General features: G+C 38.5%; 1 protein-coding gene across 3 annotated transcripts in view; it reads right to left on the minus strand.

Moving 5' to 3' along the window:
- Positions 1–22,381, minus strand: part of CDC25C (cell division cycle 25C) — a 35,347-nt gene that overhangs the window by 2,135 nt on the left and 10,831 nt on the right. For 2 of the 3 annotated variants that reach the window (XM_043912878.1, XM_043912880.1), the window contains 4 exons: positions 3,700–3,852; positions 2,589–2,690; positions 1,548–1,610; positions 164–262 (listed from right to left, as the gene is read on the minus strand). In XM_043912878.1, the coding sequence (XP_043768813.1) occupies positions 164–262; positions 1,548–1,610; positions 2,589–2,690; positions 3,700–3,852 (417 nt within the window). The remainder of the gene's footprint in view (positions 1–163; positions 263–1,547; positions 1,611–2,588; positions 2,691–3,699; positions 3,853–22,381) is intronic. The other variant, XM_043912879.1, reaches the window with a different exon arrangement.

Below are 22,381 nucleotides of genomic sequence, written 5' to 3' on the forward strand. Positions count from 1 at the left end.
CAAGGTTCACAGAATTACAATAGGAATGAGGACTGACAACCTTGATGTGTTCCAAATGTATAATGTCTGCCCTGGTTCCAGAGGTCGCAGGACCCTTTGTCTAGACTTCTTAACAAGCAGTATCTCCAGGTCCTCCCCTGCTAAGTCCTCAATATAACCTTACCTGAATGTGTCCTCCCAGGTACTCATATGGATAGCGGCAATCAATGATATAAAACTTCTCAATCAGACCCTGGAACTCCCCCAATAGCAAGGCAGCCACCTGTACAGAAACTATGACTGAATACCCTGCCTCTTCGGAGGGAGAGAAGAGCCAGTCACTCAGTTCCTGATATGTACTCCTTTTAGTCACTCAGGATCCCACTGTATGCCCAGCCTCCAAAGTCCCCCTATATTTGAAACATGGCAATGGTGCAACCGCCCCCCACCAACCCTCCGCAAGTAAGAGAATAAAACAGGAAATAGCCCTTTGGAGAACCAAAACAGTCAGTACTGCCAGGACACAAGGGAGAACATTCAAGCTACTTATTTGGAGGAAGACACGGCTACAATCAATCTCTGAGAAGACACCCAAGGATTTCTGTAAGGGCACAGGTAGCAGCTGTCTCAATTTTACAAGAAGAAATGAAAAATGATTCCCCACCCTCTACTGGAAGACTAGAAAGCGAGTTTCTCAAAAGGGATATTGAAGGAAACGGTTGATATCCAGAGGAAGAAACTTAAGCTATGTGTGGTTATATAAATTGGCTCAAACTTTCCAGAGGAAACTTTGTAAATACTTATAAAAAAATAAATAAATGTAATTACATTTTTAGCAACTTCTTTTCTAGCATCTTAAGTAAACAGAAGTACATAAAGATAGGGCACAATAATGTTGATCTCACCATTGCTTTAGAGTATCAAAATATTATAAATAAATACTCAACAAAAGAAGTTTAGTTTAAAAAGTTATATATTATCAGTATAACAGAATATTACATAGCCATCAAAGGGATAATATAGATTTTTTTTAATAATACAGAAAGATGTTTACAATGACTTATTAAGCTAACTACAAAATTACATGCTTATTATGATACTATTTTTATAAAACTTATTATACCAGCGTAAAATCTGTAAGGCCATAAGGAAAGTATGATTAGTGCTTATCTCTGATGGTGAGACCAATGGGTAAACTGACAAAATAATTATTGCACAAACTAGAATACTTTTGAGAGTGATAGACAGCACTATTAATAATATCCAGTAATAGGCATAAATGGAATTGCAACATGTAAACCAGGATGTAAGGCCAGCCTAATCAGGTGATTTTTGCTTTTCACCCTTCCCCTTCCTCCTTCCTTTCTTATGTAACAATTATATATCATTTGCTTAATTACAAACAAAGATGACATATAAATGAGTCTTTTAACATAGCTTCAGCTGAATACAGAGCCCACATGAGTGAACAAAGTGAAAGAAATACAAATGGAAGTGGGGATTTTAGGGACAGAACAGACCAGATGGCAGCTTATGTAACCAGTTACCATCTCCAGAAATCTGCTTACTGTTTCTGGGTTGACGTACTTCAGATCTTGGTGTTTCCCTGACACGGTTGGCAGTGCACATACCTAGAAATACCCAAAAGCTAAAAAAACGGCAAGTTCTCTATACCCAAATTTGAAATCATGACCCATATATTGTCCTATCCAAATGACATTTAAAACCCCAGATGCCTTCAGAAATCAATGGTCTCAATGTGCATATGCAACGATTCCATTTCTAAGAACTGAACCTAAGGAGCTAATTACGAATGCTTAAAAATTCTTAGATATAGCCACAAATATGTCCATCTTGGTACAGTTCATAAAGAAAAATTGTAGAAGTAAATAACAAGAAAGGGTTTATCAGGAAATTATGGGCAGCCAAAAAAAAAAAAAAAAAGAAATAGTGTGCTGTTATTAAAAGTGATGAAATGATGAAGAACTATTTATTGACATGAAAAGATGTTCCTGATATATCAAAGGAGATGGAATAAAAACCTCAAAACAAACATGGAAAAACAAAAAGTGTATTTGTGTACATGCATGTGTCTCTGTGAAAAAACATACAGAGATAGACACCAAAATATACACCAAAAAAAAAACAAAAACAAAAACAATAATACTGTGGTAAGATCTGGGGTAGATTCCATTTTCTATCTTCTGTAGTCACCAAATATGATTTTAAAATATGTTTTTTAAAAAAGTAGAAAGCCTCATACTTGGGACTTCCTGGCAGCCCAGTGGTTAAGACTCTGCTTCCACTGCAGGGGGCACAGATTCGACCCCTGGGTAGGGAACTAAGGTTCCACATGCCATAGGGCACCACCAAAAAACAGACAAAAGAAAGCCTCATACTTTTTCCACTTCTGTAGATATTTCCAGAATGAATAAGGGATACTTTCTCATGAAAGGCTTAGGGCCTAGATCTACCACTACAGCACCTTCAGGTTATCAGTGAGTACTTGCTGAAGACACATATTAATTAAACTTAGTGTCCTCTGCAAGCAGATAAGATTCAGATCCAAAATATAGGATGAAATATAGGATTGGAGTAACCACACTTACCTTGGAGAAATCACCAATCAGAGGCCCCTGGTTTGAATCTTCCTCCAGCATCTGAGTCATGTTGATGTCACAGAGGGAGACCATTTTCTTTAGACCTAAGTCCTAAGACAAGATTCCCCCCACCCCAATCCTCATGTTAAAGGTTTAAAAACCAAGGAATGGAAGGAGTGTTGGGAGATTCATTAAAAATATGCATACTCTTTGATCTAATAATTCTACTTGTTTTACTAAGAAAATAAAGATATGTAGAAAGATTTGGCTATTAAGGATATTTACAATAGAGAAAAATTACTAATAAATTAAATGATCAATAACAGGATCTTGGTTAAACAAATCATATCCACACATTATCAATTACTATTAGGGAACAAAAAGTAAGCTGTGAATTAACTTCATTAACTTGAAAATATGACATCATTAAGTAGGTTAGAAAACATGTACTTTGTAATGCCTCTTTAATAAAAGAAAAAACATATTTGCATTAAAAAAAGTCTGAAAGGCTATACATTATTAATAGTAATTATCTCTGGCCTGTGGGATTATGCACATTTTGCAATGGCTTCTTTTTGCTTTTTTGAATTTTCTATTTTTCTATAATGTCATACACTGATTTCATAAAATAGCCAAATGTATTGAGATTTCTTTTTTTTTTTTTGAGATTTCCTTTTTAAAGGAGAGATACAGGATGAGGGCTAAGTTTTTACTTAAGTTTTATGAGGGCTAAGTTTTTTCAGAATTTGCTTTCCAGCAAACCAAAACATCATCTCTATGATGTTATCTCTGTCCAAATGCCTATAAAACAGCAATAAATGTCCTTCTCAATCAGAGTTCCCTTGTATTCTCTCAGATCTTAAAAAAGGTGGTTGGGAAGACAATACAATGATATCATTTTCAAAATTATAATATAACATATTCATTATTAAATACTTTATATATGGGTGCAGATGTAGAAAAGGAAAATGGAAAGAGGAGATAAAAGTAAAAGTACACAGCCAAAAGCTATGCAAAAGCAACCCCCAACCCAGAAAGGTGGAGAAGATGAGATAAAGATTAAAGAGACTGTCTTTTTAAAAAGTTTCTGACAAAAAAAAAGAAAAAAAAAGTTTCTTACCTTTCCGAGCTCTTTGTGGTTTGAACAAAAATTCTTTTTTACTTTATCTGGTATTGTGCTGTCCTTGAATTTTACCACCTGCTTCAGACTTGGACTGTTCAAGCTGTCTGGCAATGATGAGGAGCGATACAGGGAACTCCGGTTCAGAGGTGGCTGTTTGGAAACATGAAACCCCAAAGTTCTTATTCCTTAAAGTGTATCTGCAGGCCAGCATTGTGAACCTCCCCTGGGAGGTTGTTAGAAATGCAGAATCCCAGATGTTAGGCTTCCTCCCAAACCTGATGAATTAAAATTTGCACTCTAACAAGATACCCAGGTGATTCCTAGAAACACTTAAGTTTGAGAAACAATGCCCCCAGGTAAGGAACCTGTCTTCCCTTCCTCATTAACACCTTCTCCTCAAACTCCATGATGTTCCATCTCTCCTAAGATGTTTTAACTCCAGCCAAATTCTCAACCTGATCATCATATATGCCAATAGTTGTAGAAAAAAGCAAATGCAAGCTTAATTCCTCCAGTCATATGTTAGCTTCTCTATGGGATCCTAAGACCCTGACTATCAAGATTTAAGAATCCCAACAAAACTGAAGATAACAAGCCAAAAAAGTTAGCCTGGGTGAAAAATACTAAGAAGCAAGAGTATATAGTTGTCCCTTGAGACAACTGTGAGGTATCTGTGAGAGGCTGGTTCCAGGACCCCTACAGATACCAAAATCTGGGGGTCCTCAAGTCCCTTATTTAAAATCATGTAGTATACTCTATGAACATCCTTCTGTACATTTACTTTATTTATTTATTTATTGACCATGCTGCACAGCATGTGAAATCTTAGTTTCCTGACCAAGGATCAAACCTATGCCCCATGCAGTTGAACTGCAGAGTGGTTAACCCAGGGAATTCCCTCTTGTATATTTTAAATCATCTCCAGATTGCTTATAATATCTGTGTGTGCCTGTGTGTGCATGTACACGCACACTCATGCATGCATGCTAAGTCACTTTAGTCATGTCTGACTCTTTGCAACCCCGTGGACTGTAGTCTGCCAGATTCCTCTGTCCATGGATTTTCCAGGCAAGAATACTGGAGTGGATTGCCATGCCCTCCTCCAGGGGATCTTCCTGACCCAGGGATCAAAGCCACATCTCCTGTATCTCCTGCATTGGCAGGTGGACTTTTTACCACTGTGCCACCTGGGAAGCCCGCTTATAATACCTAATATAATGTAAATGTATTGTAAATAGTTTCCCATGTAGGCAAATTCAAGCTTGCTTTTTGGAACTTCCTTCAGGGGAAAAAAAGAAAACCTAAAAATTTTTTTCTTTTCCAATCTGTGGAGTGAAAGAGGAAAAATATCATTCAGGCTTAAAAGAGGTTAATGGGGGAAGAAAAACAGTAAAATAAGCAGCATGCAATGGGAAAAGGAAATAATAGAATCTAATATCAGGATCAGGACCAGACAGCTTCACAGCTGAATTCTGCCAAAAATTTAGAGAAGAGATAACACCTATCCCACTCAAACTCTTCCAGAAAATTGCAGAGGAAAGTAAACTTCCAAGCTCATTCTATGAGGCCACTGTCACCCTAATACCAAAACCAAAGATGCCACAAAGAAAGAAAACTACAGGTCAATATCACTGATGAATAAAGATGCAAAAATCCTTAACAGCAAACAGAATCTAACAACATATTAAAAAGATCATACATCATGACCAAGTGGGCTTTATCCCAGGGATGCAAGGATTCTTTAATATCCGCAAATCAATCAATGTGACACACCACATTAACAAATTGAAAGATAAAAACCATATGATTATCTCAATAGATGCAGAGAAAGCCTTTGACAAAATTCAACATCCATTTATGATAAAAACCCTCCAGAAAGCAGGAATAGAAGGAACATACCTCAACATAATAAAAGCTATATATGACAAACCCATAGCAAACATTATCCTCCATGGTGAAAAATTGAAAGCATTTCCCCTAAAGTCAGGAACAAGACAAGGGTGCCCACTCTCACCACTACTATTCAATATAGTTTTGGAAGTTTTGGTCACAGCAATCAGAGCAGAAAAAGAAATAAAAGGAATGCAGACTGGAAAAGAAGTAAAACTCTCAGTTTGCAGATGACATGATCCTCTACATAGAAAACCCTAAAGACTCCACCAGAAAATTACTAGAGCTAATCAATGAATATAGTAAAGTTGCAGGATATAAAATTAACACACAGAAATCCCTTGCATTCCTATACACTAACAATGAGAAAACAGAAAGGGAAATTAAGGAAACAATTCCATTCACCATTGCAATGAAAAGAATAAAATACTTAGGCATATATCTACCTAAAGAAACAAAAGATCTATATATAGAAAACTATAAAACACTTTTGAAAGAAATCAGAGAGAACACAAATAGATGGAGAAATATACCATGTTCATGGATTGGATCAATATAGTGAAAATGAGTATACTACCCAAAGCAATCTATAGATTCAATGAAATCCCTATCAAGCTACCAATGGTATTTTTCAGAGAACTATAACAAATAATTTCACAATTTGTATGGAAATACAAAAAACCTCGAATAGCCAAAGCAATCTTGAGAAAGAGGAATGGAACTGGGGGAATCAACCTGCCTGACTTCAGGCTATACTACAAAGCCACAGTCATCAAGACAGTATGGTACTGGTACAAAGACAGAAATACAGATCAATGGAACAAAATAGAAATCCCAGAGATAAATCCACACACCTATGGACACCTTATCTTTGACAAAGGAGGCAAGAATATCCAATGGAGAAAAGACAATCTCTTTAACAAGTGGTGCTGGGAAAACTGGTCAACCACTTGTAAAAGAATGAAACTAGAACACTTTCTAACACCATACACAAAAATAAACTCAAAATGGATTAGAGCTCTAAATGTAAGACCAGAAACTATAAAACTCCTAGAGGAAAACATAGGCAAAACACTCTCTGACATAAATCACAGCAGGATCCTCTATGACCCACCTCCCAGAGTAATGGAAATAAAAGCAAAAATAAACAAATGACACCTAATTAAACTTAAAAGCTTTTGCACAACGAAGGAAACTATAAGCAAGGTGAAAAGACAGCCTTCAGAGTGGAATAAAATAATAGCAAACAAAGCAACTGACAAAGAATTAATCTCAAAAATATTCAAGCAGTTCCTGCAGCTCAATTCCAGAAAAATAAATGACCCAATCAAAAAATGGGCCAAAGAACTAAACAGACAGTTCTCCAAAGAAGACATACAGATGGCTAACAAACACATGAAAAGATGCTCAACATCACTCATTATCAGAGAAATCCAAATCAAAACCACAATGAGGTACCATTTCACGCTGGTCAGAATGGCTGCTATCCAAAAGTCTACAAACAAATGTTGGAGAGGGTGTGGAGAAAAGGGAACCCTCTTACACTGTTGGTGGGAATGCAAACTAGTACAGCCACTATGGAGAACAGTGTGGAGATTCCTTAAAAAACTGGAAACAGAACTGCCATACGACCCAGCAGTCCCACAGCTAGGCATACACACTGAAGAAACCAGAATTGAAAGAGACACGTGTACCCCAATGTTCATCACAGCACGGTTTATAATAGCCAGGACATGGAAGCAACCTAGATGTCCATCAGCTAACAAATGGATAAGAAAGCTGTGGTGCATATACACAATGGAATATTACTCGCCATTAAAAAGAATACATTTGAATCAGTTCTAATGAGGTGGATGAAACTGGAGCCCATTATACAGAGTGAAGTAAGCCAGAAAGAAAAACACCAATACAGTATACTAACACATATATATGGAATTTAGAAAGATGGTAATGATAACCCTGTATGCGAGACAGCAAAAGAGACACAGATGTATAGAACAGTCTTTTGGATTCTGTGGGAGAAGGCGAGGGTGGGATGATTTGAGAGAATAGCACTGAAACATGTATATTATCATATGTGAAACAGATTGCCAGTCCAGGCTCAATGCATGAGACAAGGTGCTCAGGACTGGTGCACTGGGATGACCCAGAGGGATGGGATGGGGAGGGAGGTGGGAGGAGGGTTCAGGATGGGGAACATACGCACACCCATGGCTGATTCATGTCAATGTATGGCAAAACCACTACAATATTGTAAAGTAATTAGCCTCCAACTAAAATAAATAAATTTTAAAAAAAATCAGGGTGACCATTATAGGATTGATACTATGAAGCCTATCAGGAAAAAAAAAATGGATTAAATACCATGGGAGCTGCTAACCCAAGATTAGACTAAGTACAGAAGGACAGACTAATTGTCTCTTTGAAAGATATGATATGGGTGTATATACCCAGATGCAGGGGGATATTTTAAAAGATCTCTGATAGCAACTTTAAACTTATCCAAGATTCTTATCCTCTGTTTTCCTTCTTTATATACTCATCTCACTAACTGCCATGGATTGATTTAGAAGCAGGCTAGACCATAAGAGAGTCAAAATTGGAAGACATATTGATAGTCAATGGTTTCTGGGAGAAGAAAGTAAGAACATCAGTAATTTACTGTACAACAACACAATAACTACATCTACACAACAGTATTTGCCACACCCATGGTCCTGTCTAAAGAAAACTCGATTGTTCATGGTACCAGTTGAAGGTACAGATCACATTTGATATACCAACATTCTATACCTACTTTTTCCCTTGGACTCCTGCCAGTCAACACTTATAGTCTCCACAATCCTACTGCAAGCCACTGGTGACTGGACCTTATTGCTGACTGAACCCTCCTATTTAGTGGTCAAAAATATGTAAACATAATCTGGGTCAATCAGGTTCCCTCTCTGGGAGTTGAACTTGCAAAATGTCAAAATAATTAGGCAGCAGTAGAAGTCAAAGTTTTATTAAAAGGAAGAAGCCAAGAGATACAGTCAAGGTCATGATACCAATGATGAATGGATGGATGAACCAAAGGTATAGTGGTAGAGGAGATGTGGTAAAGAACTGAGAAGCAGACTACCCAGCCTCCATGAATGACTTCCCTTCATACTACTTTGGTTTTGCCCTGAGAAGAATGCAGGAGGAAGCTAGATCAGAATATCAAATTTGCTGGCCTTAGTCAATCTTTGTTTCTTTAACCAAAAGAACCTCTCTAGAACACACTGTAATTATTAAGCAAAGAGTTCATTTTAAAGAGTTTGAATTAACTATCTACTAGGTGAAATGCATCCATTTATTAGCATCACATCTAAGAAATCTTTGCCTAACAGAGGGTCATAAGCATTCTTCTCCAGTTTTTTTCTTCAGCTTTCTACACTCTTATGTTTAGGCCCATGATCCATTTTGTGTAAAGTTATATATGTGATATGAAGTATGGATTGAAGTTTTTGTTTTTCACATGGATTTTCCATTGCTCCAGCATAATTTGTTCAAAAGACTATGCTTTCTGCATTTAATTGCTTTTGTATCTTTGTCTATTACCAATTGACCATACATGCATGGGTCTATTTCTCAAATCTCTACTCTGCTGCACTGAAGCTTTAGGTTTTTGGTAGCTATTATGATGGCAATAATGAGGGTGGTAAACATTTCTTTGGATTTCATATAGTCCAAGGACAAGAAGCCAGAAATAAAGGTTAACAGAAAACTACTTCAACAAACAGAAACAGCCATTACTGCTTTGATAGATTATTTCCAATACATTTATATAAAAACAAATGGCAACTTATGGCAAAGAGTATAAGTGCTAGGTCACAGAGGAATGATGATAATGATACTTTAGCTTTGTCTAGCTAGTCAGGAGTTTCCCAGTGTCCAGAAGCTGGTGAGGGCAGATCCCAGGAGCAGCTGTCTTAGATCTACAAACTAATGGCTTTCATTGTTTAAGGAATTAATGAACACTTTCCAAATTTGGGAATTTTTAAGCACTGAAAAGACCAGAAAGAAGAAAAGCTCAGTTCTACTTACAGATTTTTAAACTGGATAATTATTTCATAAACTGAAGAGGCAACCATTTCCTCATAGCTTATATGCTCTTTAACACACATAGACTTGGCTTCTGTCTGTAACACTACTGCTCTTATCAAGGTTATCAACAATCTTCCTGTCACATCAGACAGTCACTTCTTTAGCCCTGTATCATCCTGAATCACACAGTGGCTTCCATTGACTTAGCTACTTCCTTCTTCTCTAGCTTCAGTGGCACTACCTAGCTTCTGAGTTTAGTCCTCGTATAGGCAACCGTTTACTGAAAAAACTGTGATTCTTCTACCTCTCTGACTCATTCTGTCTTCTTTGTCAAGCTTCCCCACCTACCAAACCTCTAATAGATGTTGGATTCAGAGCTAGGATCTGGCCTTTTTTCTAAGTGATTTTTTCCTACCCATGAATTTAGATTTTCCCTCTATGCTGATGATCCCCAAATTTCTATCTCAATACCTCTGTTCTTACTTCCAGACTTTCATATTTACATACCTCTTAGACAATTTTCAAGTACATACCAGGTAACATAGCAGTGAATAAGAGGGTGGAAGAGACAAACAAATAATTATACTTTGTACTTTCATATACTGATAAGTGCCATAAGTGAAAAATAAAAAAGGATAAAAGACAGGAAAAATATTGTGGTTAGAAGCTTGTCGGGAAAGGCTTTCTGACAAATGTGGAGATATGAGACTGAAATGAGGGAGAAAATCATGTTTGCCCAGGGGAAGTGTTCTAGGCTGTAGGAACAACAAATGCTCTGGTGAGAATGGCAAAACCAGTGATGGCAGAATTTAGGATGGTTTCATTTTTAGAAAGCTCAAAAAACTGAAGCAATACTGGACTTCCCTGGTTGTCCAGTGGTTAAGAATCTGCCTGCCAATGCAGTGGATACAGGTTTGATCTCACAAACCTGCAAGTCTTGGGGAAGATTTCACATGCCATATAGCAGCTAAGTCCATGTACCACAACCATTGAAGTCCAAGAACCCTAGAGCCTGTGCTCTACAACACAAGCCACCGCAAGGAGAAGCCCACACAGCACAATGAAGACCTAGCACCACCAAAAATAAATAAATATTAAAAAAAAGAAAACTGAAGTAATACTATAAACCAACTAGATCTAATAGACAACTATAGAATAGTGTACCCAACAACAGTATTCTCAAATACACATTCTACTCAAATACACATGGAACAGTCTCTAGGATAGACTAGATACTAGGATATTAAAAAAAAAAAACAACCTCAATAAATTTTAAGGATTTAAGTGATATAAAGTATGTTCTTTGAACACAATAGAATAATTAGAAATTTATAACAGAAAAAAATCTGGAAAATTCACAAATGTAGAAATTAACACACTCCTAAATAACCAATGGGTCAACAATGATCACCAGAGAAATCAGAAAATATTTTGAGATGAACAAGAATGAAGATATTACAAAAACTTGGGTAAAAAATTAGCTAAACCAGTGATTAGATGAAATTTATAGCTGTAAGTACCTATAAAAAAAAAAGAAGAAAGAATTCAAGTTAATGACCTAGAAATAACTAAATCCAAGCAGGAGGAAGGAAATATTCAACGAAGTAGAGAATAGAAAAACGAGAGAGGGGCTTTCCTGGTGGTCCAGTGGTTAATAATCCGCTTTCCAATGCAGGGGATGCAGGTTCAATCCCTGGTTGGGAAACTAAGATTCTGCAAGCCATATAGCGTGGACAAAAAATACAATACAAAAAAAAAAAAAAAAAGAAAAAAAAAATACAATACAATAACTTAAAAAACAAAAAAACAAAAAGAACTTCTCAAAGAAAAACTCAGGTCCAGACACCTTCGCAGGTGAATTCTGCCTAACATTGTAAAAAGAAAACCAATCCTATACAAACTCTTTCAAAAAACTGAAAAAGGGAGAATTCTTTCCAACTGATGACATTTCACTGATACCAATACCAAAGACATTATAAGGAAAACAAAAAAATGAAGATCAATATTGCTCACAAACATGGATGCTAAAATTCTCAACAAAATTTTAGTAAATTAAATCCAACAATACATAAAAAGAATAATATATCATGACTAAGTAATCAAAGGAATGTAAGGTTGTTTTAACAAAGATCAACAAATGTAATTCCCAGTATCAGTAGGTTAGAAAAAGAACTCATAAGATCATCTCAGTAGATACAGAGGAAGTACGTGACAAAATCTGGTACTTGTTCCTGCTGAAATATCTCAGCGAACTAGGGGAAAGAAGGAAACTTCCTCACCTGGTAAGGGACATCTCAAGAAACTTACAGCTAACATTATACCCAATAGAGAAAGTCGGGATGCTTTTCCTGTAAGATCAGGTATAGGCAAAGGGTTCTCAATAATTACGATGGTAAAGGAATCCTGATACAAAAAAAAATTGACAACTATTAATCTAAGAGAAAGAGGAAAATAGATAATATAGGAGAGAGGAAGAGAGAGAAGTACTGTAGGAGCAAACAAGAAGAGATGCTTCCAACTGACTCAGAGGTTTTGCAAAGTCTTTACAATAGATCATAAGGCCCTATATGATCTGTCTAGCTACCTGCCTTCTGCCCTTATCTACCACTCTGCATGTGCTCACTGCTCCAGCTTTCTTGCTCTTCCATGAATATGCCAGGCACTCTGCCATCTCAGAGGCACTCACTTTCTTTTCCTTCTGCCTGGAAGAACTCATTTCTCCTGATAGCTGCTTGGCTCCATTGCTGCTTCAGAAGTCTGCTCACTCTCAGAGAGATAGTCTCTAACCTATGCAACCTATCAAAAAGATCAACTCCCAGACTTCCCTGGTTAAGACTCCATGCTTCCACTGCAAGGGGCACAGGTTCAACTCTTAGTTAGGAAAGTTCCACGTGCCATGCAGTGCAACCAAATATATATATATATATATATCAACTCCCATTCTACCACATTGTAATCCAAGCACTCTCCATTCTTCTTACCCCACTTATTTTTTACAATAGTATTTTTACTATCAGCCAATTATAAATATATTCGGGATTTGTCTATTACCTCTTGACTAGAATGTAAACTCCACGAGAGCAGGGACTTGTGCTGTGTTCACTACTATAACCCCATGATTATGGAATGAACGAATGCAAAGCGTGCAGTGTAAATAATTGAAATGGCTGAGTTTAGATCTGAGCAAGGACATTTTGTTTCATGTAACAAGAGGAATGGCAGATCATATGAATACCAGAGAAGATGGGTTACTATATTTGGCAAGAAAAGGTAGTTTTCTTCTGCTTGCTTCTGTTTTCTTTGAAACCAAACACTTCAAACTTCATATATCTAGAGTCATCCTTAACCCATCCTTCCTTCATAGCCTATATCCAACCCATCAGGTCCTGTTGATTCTATATCCAAAGTGTATTTTGAATTCATCCACTTCTCTCTGTCCCACAGGCACCACCTTAGTTCAAGCTACCAATAACTCTCCCTGGGAATGTTGCAATTGCTTCCTACTTGTACCTACTTCCAACTCCTTCCTCTCCCCTCCCGCAACTCTTACCCATTCCTCTTCCAGCAACAAGTGTGGTCTTCATAAATCAGATTATACTAGTACCCTGCTTAAAACCCTTCAATAACTTCCCACTGCATTTATTTAGAATAAAATTGAAAAACTTGCCATAGCCTAGAGGCTCTACACAATTTGTCTCCTACCTACCTCTCCTTTCCTACCTCAGGCAACTTTTTCCCTCACTCACACTGGTTTCTCAGCTCCTTAAACACACCAAGATCTTTTCACCTTGGGACTTTGGCGCTTAACAAGATTCCTTTGTCATGAAACAAACTAGCTATGTATGGATCCTTATCAACTCCTGTCATGTACAATTCCTTATCAGTTCAGTTCAGACACTCAGTAGTGTCTGAACTTGCAACTCCATGAACTGCAGCACACCAAGCTTCCCTGTCCATCAACAACTCCCAGAGCTTGCTCAAACTCATTTCCATCGAGTTGGTGATACCATCCCACCATCTCATCCTCTGTCGTCCCCTTCTCCTCCTGCCTTCAATCTTTCCTAGCATCAAGGTCTTTTCCAATGAGTCAGTTCTTTACATCAGGTGGCCAAAGTATTGGAACTTCAGCGTCACCATCAGTCCTTCCAATGAATATTCAGGACTGATTTCCTTTAGGATGAACTGGTTTGATCTCCTTGCAGTCCAAGGGATTCTCAAGAGCCTTCTCCAACACTACAGATCAAAAGCATCAATTCTTCGGCGCTCAGTTTTCTTTATGATCCAACTCTCAAACCCATACATGACTATTGGAAAAACCATAACTTTGACTACAGAGATCTTTATTGGCAAAGTAACATCTCTGTTTTTTAATATGCTGTCTTGGTTGGTCATAGCTTTTCTTCCAAAGACCAAGCATCTTTTAATTTCCTGGCTGTAGTCACCACCTGCAGTGATTTTGGAGCCCAAGGAAATAAAGTCTCTCACTGTTTCCCCATCTATTTGCCATGAAGTGATGGGACTGGAGGCCATGATCTTCGTTTTTTGAATGTTGAGTTTTAAGCCAGCTTTTTCACTCTCCTCTTTCACTTTCATCAAGAGGCTCTTTAGTTCCTCTTTACTTTCTGCCATTAGGGTGGTGTCATCTGCATACCTGAGGTTATTGATATTTCTCTCCCAATCTTGATTCCAGCTTGCGCTTCATCCAGTCCAGCATTTCGCATGATGTACTCTGCATATAAATTAAACAAGCAGAATGACAATATACAGCCTTGATGTACTCCTTTTCCTATTTGGAACCAGTCTGTTGTTCCATGTCTACTTCTAACGGTTGCTTCTTGACCTGAATATAGATTTGTCAGGAGGCAGGTAAGGTGGTTTAGTATTCCCATCTCTTGAAGAATTTTCCACAGTTTGTTGTGATCCACACAGTCAAAAGCTTTATCATAGTCAATGAAGCAGATGTTTTTCTGGAATTCTCTTGCTTTTTCTGTGATTCAATGGATGTTGGCCATTGGATCTCTGGTTCCTCTTCCTTTTTCTAAATCTAGCTTGAACACCTTAAAGTTCTTGGTTCACATACTGTTGAAGCCTAGCTTGGAAAATTTTGAGCATTACTTTGTTAGTGTGTGAGATGAGTACAATTGTGCAGTTGTTTCAACATTCTTTGGCATTGCCTCTCTTTGGGATTGGAAGGAGTTGATAGTTCCTTATCAACTCACCTTAATTCATCCAGGACTTTCTCACTTTTAGAATGAACGTCCCATGTCCTGCAAACCTCCTCAGTTTCAGACAAAATGGGACAGTTCATGAATCTGTTCTCAACTAAATATCTCCTGCTTGAGGAGGCCTTTCCTAATTACCTCCATTTAAAGGTTTCCTTCTGTCAGACACTATATTGGTCCCCATTTTGTTTCCTACATTACACTTGGACAATTTGCAATAGTTAAATTATTTTGTCTCTATGACAGTCATTTGCAATTTGGCTACTAAGCATCCTATTTTAGTAAAATCTCAAATTAGACAGAAGGCAGCCCTGCCTCCTGATAAGAAGACAAAAGGGGACAGATAATCCCTTTTCCATTCTCTTATAGTCAACTTCATATTCTTGACTGGATTTTGAACCTTGAGGAACAATACAAAAACACAGCATTGGTTAAGATGTTTTTATGCTGCATCACAGTGGACAGTATAGTGGGTGGCAGCAATGTCCCTGACCAAGGGTCCAGCAGCAAGGTGGGTTATGTTTTGTGGAAGGGGCCAGTAATGGTGGCACTAAGCATTTAGCCAGCAAGTGGTGGCATCCAGAGCACAACGTTCCTATAGTAGCACTTTCGCCGGGCCTCATCTTATTTTCCAGACTTCCTGGTAATTTTCCAAGTTCCTCAATATCTTCCAGAAAAATCTTTTTTCTGCCTGAGGTAACTAGAATCTATTTCTGTTATTTGCAACCAAAAACTCGAACTAAGTTCATCTAGTAAGTTGATGAACATGTTTTTTGGTTTTGGATTTTTGTGTCTCTATGTCAGGAATATAAACCCCAAGAGGGCATAAACCTAGTCTGTTTTGTTCACCATTGTATCACAGTGCCTGACCCTTAACAAGTGTCAACAAGATTTTTTTTTAAAGAAATGAATAAAAAATCACGTAGGTTACACCAATCTCCTTGCTTTATAAGGTATCTCATTCCATCTAGCATCAAAGAGATAAACCAGTAACAGAAAATCCCTACACTTTTTCTAACCTAAAATCTACTGCAATGCACAGTCTTAAACAGTGGGCTCTCAATAAAAAATTACTTTATAGGAGTCATAATATAAGAAAACAAGCCAATAAAGAGGTTTAATATTTATTAAAGACCAATAAAATAAATACCTAACAGTCACATGTTATTCTTCCATGTAAACAAACAAAATTCCAGAGTATTTACTGGGATGAGTCTATTTTAAATTCACTATCATATAATGTTTATATTATACAATTCAAAATGAACGATGTTTCTAAGACTGAAAGATCATCAATCAGCAAAGAAAGATTCAATTTTGTTCAGTTATTGTACTTATAAATTCACAAAAGCAGTTTAAACACTTCAGAAAAATTTAAAACAATAAAATTGAAAACAAAAGAATTTTCTTTTCAATCAACATTAAATTCAACTTTATTATGTTAATACTATTGAGACTTGTCTGTATTAACTCCACATTTTACAAATATGAAGACTAACCTGTATTTCAAGAGCAACACTAAGTGTTCATTTCACAATGGGCTTTTTTGTTTTTTTTCCAAAAAGCCTAGTAGTATTTTCCCCATGCTAACTATCCCTAACTTGCTCTTTTTCCACAGATCTACTCTTCATAATCAGCAAGTCCTCAAAAATGTTTTCTTCAGGAAGGTCACTGCCAATTCTCCCAATACCAAGTCTGCCCCTTTTGGATTGTTATCTTGGTTCTGTTGTTTTCCCACAAAACAAGGAAATTAAAAGAAAACAGAATTTAATTTAGCGGGAGCAGGGATCAGGATGGGGCGACATATATGCACCCATGGCTGATCCATGTCGATGTAAGGCAAAAACCATCACGATACTGTAAAGTAATTATCTTCCAACTAAAATTAATTAATTTTAAAAACTAAAAAATTTTAAAATTTAATTTATAGTGCAGTGGCTCCTAGACTTTAGTGTGCATCAAAATCACCAGGAGGAACTATTGAACTAGATTGCTGGGCCCCACCCACAAAGATTCTGATTCAGATCTGGGGTCAGTTCAGTTTCTCACTCATGTCCGGCTCTTTGCGACCCCATGGACTGCAGCACGCCAGGCTTCCCTGTCCATCAACAACCCCCAAAGCTTGCTCAAACTTATGTCCATCCAGTCAGTGATGCCATCCAACCATCTCATCCTCTGTCGTCCCCTGCTCTTCCTGCCTTCAATCTTTCCCAGCATCAAGGTCTTTTCCAATAAGTCAGCTCTTTACATCATGTGGCCAAAGTATTGGAGCTTCAGCTTCAGCATCAGCCCTTACAATGAATATTCAGGACTGATTTCCTTTAGGATGGACTGGTTTGATCTCCTTGCAGTCCAAAGGACTCTCAAGAGTCTTCTCCAACACCACAGTTCAAAAACATCAATTCTTCGGCGCTCAGCTTTCTTTATGGTCCAACTCTCACACCTATGCAGGACTACTGGAAAAACCATAGCTTTGACTAGACAGATCTTTGTCAACAAAGTAATGTCTCTGCTTTCTAATATGCTGCCTAGGTTTGTCATAGCTTTTCTTCCAAGGAGCAAGTGTCTTTTAATTTCATGGCTGCAGTCACCATCTGCAGTGATTTTGGAGCCCAAGAAACTAAAGTCTCACTGTTTCCATTGTTTCTCCATTTATTTGTCATGAAGCGATGGGACTGGATGCCAGCTTCTGCTTCATCCAGCCTGGTTTTTAGCACGATGTACTCTGCACATAAGTTAAATAAGCAGGGTGACAATATACAGCCTTGATGTACTCCTTTCTCAGTTTGAAAGCAGTCTGTTGTTTCATGTTCTAACTGCAGCTTCTTGACCTGCATACAGATTTCTCAGGAGGCAGGTAAAGTGGTCAGTGGTCTGGTATTCCCATTTCTTGAAGAATTTTCCAGTTTGTTGCGATCCACACAGTCGATAAGGCTTTATCGTAGTCAATGAAGCAGAAGTAGATATTTTTTGGGAACTGTCTTGCTTTTTCTATGATCCAATGGATGTTGGCCATTTGATCTATGGTTCATCTGCCTCTTCTAAACCCACCTTGAACATCTGGAAGTTCTTGCTTCACGTACTGCTAAAGCCTAGCTTGGAGAATTTTGAGCATTACTTTCCTAGCGTGTGAGATGAGTATAACTGTGCAATAGTTTGAACATTCTTTGGGATTGGAATGAAAACTGACCTTTTCCAGTTCTGCGGCTACTCCTGTGTTTTCCAAATTTGCTGGCATATTGAGTACAGCACTTTCACAGCATCATCTTTTAGGATCTGGGGTGGGGCCCATATATTTGCATGGCTAAGAAGTTCCTACCTGATACTGACGCTCCCGCTCCAGGGACCATACTTTATAGAGTGTTCTAGATCTGTGCTACTCATTATAGAAACACAAACCACACATGGCTATTTGCATGAATTAAAACTAAAAAAAAAAATTCAGTTCCTCAGAGGCACTATCCACATTTTAAGTTCTCAATGCCTCATATGGCTAGTAGCTAGTGGCTATTGTATCAAATATAAAATATTTCCATCATCTCCGAAAGCTATACTGAACAGCATTACTTTAGATAATTGCTTAACCATCTTTTTTAACACTTTAGTTCATTCAAACTCTGTATATTCAGCTAACCAAGGGTGCAGAACAAGCAACTATCATTTTTCTAAGCCCCTAGTAGTAAGATTTCTTTTTTTTTTTCTTCCCTGCTGTAATTTTTTTTTTTTCCAGCCATGCCACGAAGTTGTGGGATCTTATTTTCCCTACCAGGTATTTAACAGTGGCCCTTGGCAGTGAGAACACAGTCCTAACCATTAGACTGCCAGGAAATTCCTCCTTGTATGATTTTTACCACCCAGGTATCTTCAGCAGGAGACACCATAGTTCAGTTCAGTTCAGTTCAGCAACTCAGTCGTGTCAGACTCTTTGCAACCCCACAAACTGCAGCACGCCAGGCCTCCCTGTCCATCACCAGCTCCGAGAGTTTACCCAAACTCATGTCCACTGAGTTGGTGGTGCCATCCAACCATCTCATCCTCCGTTGTCCCCTTCTCCTCCTGCCCTCAGTCTTTCCCAGCAACAGGGTCTTTTCAAATGAGTCAGCTCTTTGCATCAGGTGGCCAAAGTATTGGGAGTTTCAGCTTAAACAGCAGTCCTTCCAATGAACACCCAGGACTGATCTCCTTTAGGATGAACTGGTTGGATTTCCTTGCAGTCCAAGGGACTCTCAAGAGTCTTTTCCAACACCACAGTTCAAAAGCATCAATTCTTTGGTGCTCAGCTTTCTTTACAGTCCAACTCTTACATCCATACATGACTACTGGAAAAACCATAGCCTTGACTAGACCTACCTTTGTTGACAAAGTAATGTCTCCGCTTTTTAATATGCTGTCTAGGTTGGTCATAACTTTCCTTCCAAGGAGCAAGCGTCTTTTAATTTCATGACTGTAGTCACCATCTGCAGTGATTTTGGAGCCCCCAAAAATAAAGTCTGACACTGTTTCAACTGTTTCCCCATCTATTTGCCACGAAGTGATGGGACCGGATGCCATGATCTTAGTTTTCTGAATGCTGAGCTTTAAGCCAACTTTTTCACTCTCCTCTTTCACTTTCATCAAGAGGCTCTTTAGTTCTTCTTCACTTTCTGCCATAAGAGTGGTGTCATCTGCACATCTGAGGTTATTGATATTTCTCCTGGCAATCTCAATTCCAGCTTGTGCTTCTTCTAGCCCAGCATTTCTCATGATGTACTCTGCATATAAGTTAAATAAGCAGGGTGACAATATACAGCCTTGGCATACTCCTTCTCCTATTTGGAACCAGTCTGTTGTTCCATGTCCAGTTCTAACTGTTGCTTCCTGACCTGCATACGGGTTTCTCAAGAGGCAGGTCAGGTGGTCTGGTATGCCCATCTCTTTCAGAATTTTCAACAGTTTATTGTGATCCACACAGTCAAAGGCTTTGGCATAGTCAATAAAGCAGAAATAGATGTTTTTTTGGAACTCTCTTGCTTTTTCAATGATCCACAGAATGTTGGCAATTTGATCTCTGGTTCCTCTGCCTTTCCTAAAACCAGCTTCAACATCTGGAAGTTCACGGTTCACGTATTGCTGAAGCCTGGCTTGGAGAATTTTGAGCATTACTTTATGAGTGTGTGAGATGAGTGCAATGGTGCGGTAGTTTGAACATTCTTTGCATTGCCTTTCTTTAGGATTGGAATGAAAACGCACCTTTTCCAGTCCTGTGGCCACTGCTGACTTTTCCAAATTTGCTGACATATTGAGTGCAGCACTTTCACAGCATCATCTTTTAGGATTTGAAATAGCTCAACTGGAATTCCATCACCTCCACTAGCTTTGTTCGTAGTGATGCTTCCTAAGGCCCACTTGACTTCACATTCCAGGATGTCTGGCTCTAGGTGAGAGATCACAGCATTGTGATTATCTGGGTTGTGAAGATCTTTTTTGTACAGTTCTTCTGTGTATTCTTGCCACCTCTTCTTAATATCTTCTGCTTCTGTTAGGTCCATACCATTTCTGTCCTTTATTGAGCCCATGTTTGCATGAAATGTTCCCTTGGTATCTCTAATTTTCTTGAAGAGATCTCTAGTCTTTCTCATTCTATTGTTTTCCTCTATTTCTTTGCATTGATCGCTGAGGAAGGCTTTCGTATCTCTCCTTGCTATTCTTTGGAACTCTGCATTCAGATGCTTATATCTTTCCTTTTCTCCTTTGCTTTTTGCTTCTCTTCTTTTCACAGCTTTTGTAAGGCCTCCTCGGACAGTCATTTTGCCTTTTTGCATTTCTTTTTCTTGGGAATGGTCTTGATCCCTGTCTCCTGTACAATGTCACAAACCTCCATCCATAGTTCATCAGCACTCTATCAGATCTAGTCCCTTAAATCTATTTCTTACTTCCACTGTATAATCATAAGGGATTTGATTTAGGTCTAGTGGTTTTCCCCACTTTCTTCAATTTAAGTTTGAATTGGGCAATAAGGAGTTCATGATCTGAGCCACAGTCAGCTCCCAGTCTTGTTTTTGCTGACTCTATAGAGCTTCTCCATCTTTGGCTGCAAAGAATATAATCAATCTGATTTTGGTGTTGACCACCTGGTGATGTCCATGTGTAGAGTCTTCTCTTGTGTTGTTGGAAGAGGGTGTTTGCTATGACCAGTGCCTTCTCTTGGCAAAACTCTATTAGCCTTTGCTCTGCTTCATTCTGTACTCCAACGCCAAATCTGCCTGTTACTCCAGGTGTTTCTTGACTTCCTACTTTTGCATTCCAGTCCCCTATAATGAAAAGGACATCTTTTTGGGGTGTTAGTTCTAAAAGGTCTTGTAGGTCTTCATAGAACCATTCATCTTCAGTTCTTCAGCATTACTGGTTGGGGCATAGGCTTGGATTACCATGATACCGAATGGTTTGCCTTGGAAACGAACAGAGATCATTCTGTCATTCTTGAGATTGCACCCAAGTACTGCATTTCAGACTCTTTCGTTGACTCTGAGGGCTACTCCATTTCTTTTAAGGTATTCTTGCCCACAGTAGTAGATATAATGGTCATCTGAGTTAAATTCACCCATTCTGGTCCATTTTGGTTCACTGATTCCTAAAATGTCAATTTTCACTCTTGCCATCTCCTGTTTGACCACTTCCAATTTACGTTGATTCATGGATCTAACACTCCAGGTTCCTATGCATTATTGTTCTTTACAGCATTGGACTTTGCTTCCATCACCAATCACATCCACAACTGGATGTTGTTTTCGCTTTGGCTCCATCTCTTCATTCTTTCTGGAGTTTTTCTCCACTCTTCTCCAGTAGCATATTGGGCACCTACTGACCTGGGAAGTTCATCTTTCAATGTCCTCTCTTTTTGCCTTTTCATATCGATAACGTAGTTCTCAAGACAAGAATACTGAAGTGGTTTGCCATTCCCTTCTCCAGCGGTCCTCGTTTTGCTAGAACTCTCCACCATGACCTGACTGTCTTGGGTGGCCCTATACAGCATGGCTCATAGTTTCACTGAGTTAGACAACACTGTGATCCATGTGATCAATTTGGTTAGTTTTCTGTGATTGTGGTTTTCATTCTGTCTGCCCTCTGATGGATAAGGATAAGAGGCTTGTGGAAGTTTACTGATGGGAAAGACTGACTGTGGGGGAATCTGGGTCTTGTTCTGAAGGGTGGGGCTATGCTCAGTGCAGTTCAGTCGCTCAGTCGTGTCCGACTCCTTGCGACCCCATGGACTGCAGCACACCAGACTCCCCTGTCTATCACCAATTCCCGGAGCTTACTCAAATTCATGTCCATCAAGTTGGTGATGCCATCCAACCATCTCATCCTCTGTCTTCCACTTTTCCTCCCACCTTCAATCTTTCCTAGCATCAGGGTCTTTTCCAGTGAGTCAGTTGTTCACATCAGGTGGCCCAAGTATTGGAGTTTCAGCTTCAGTAACAGTCCTTCCAATGAATATTCAGGACTGATTTCCTTTAGGA

This window comes from Cervus elaphus, chromosome 9 (genome assembly GCF_910594005.1).
Source record: "Cervus elaphus chromosome 9, mCerEla1.1, whole genome shotgun sequence".
NCBI classification, from domain to species: Eukaryota; Metazoa; Chordata; class Mammalia; order Artiodactyla; family Cervidae; genus Cervus; species Cervus elaphus.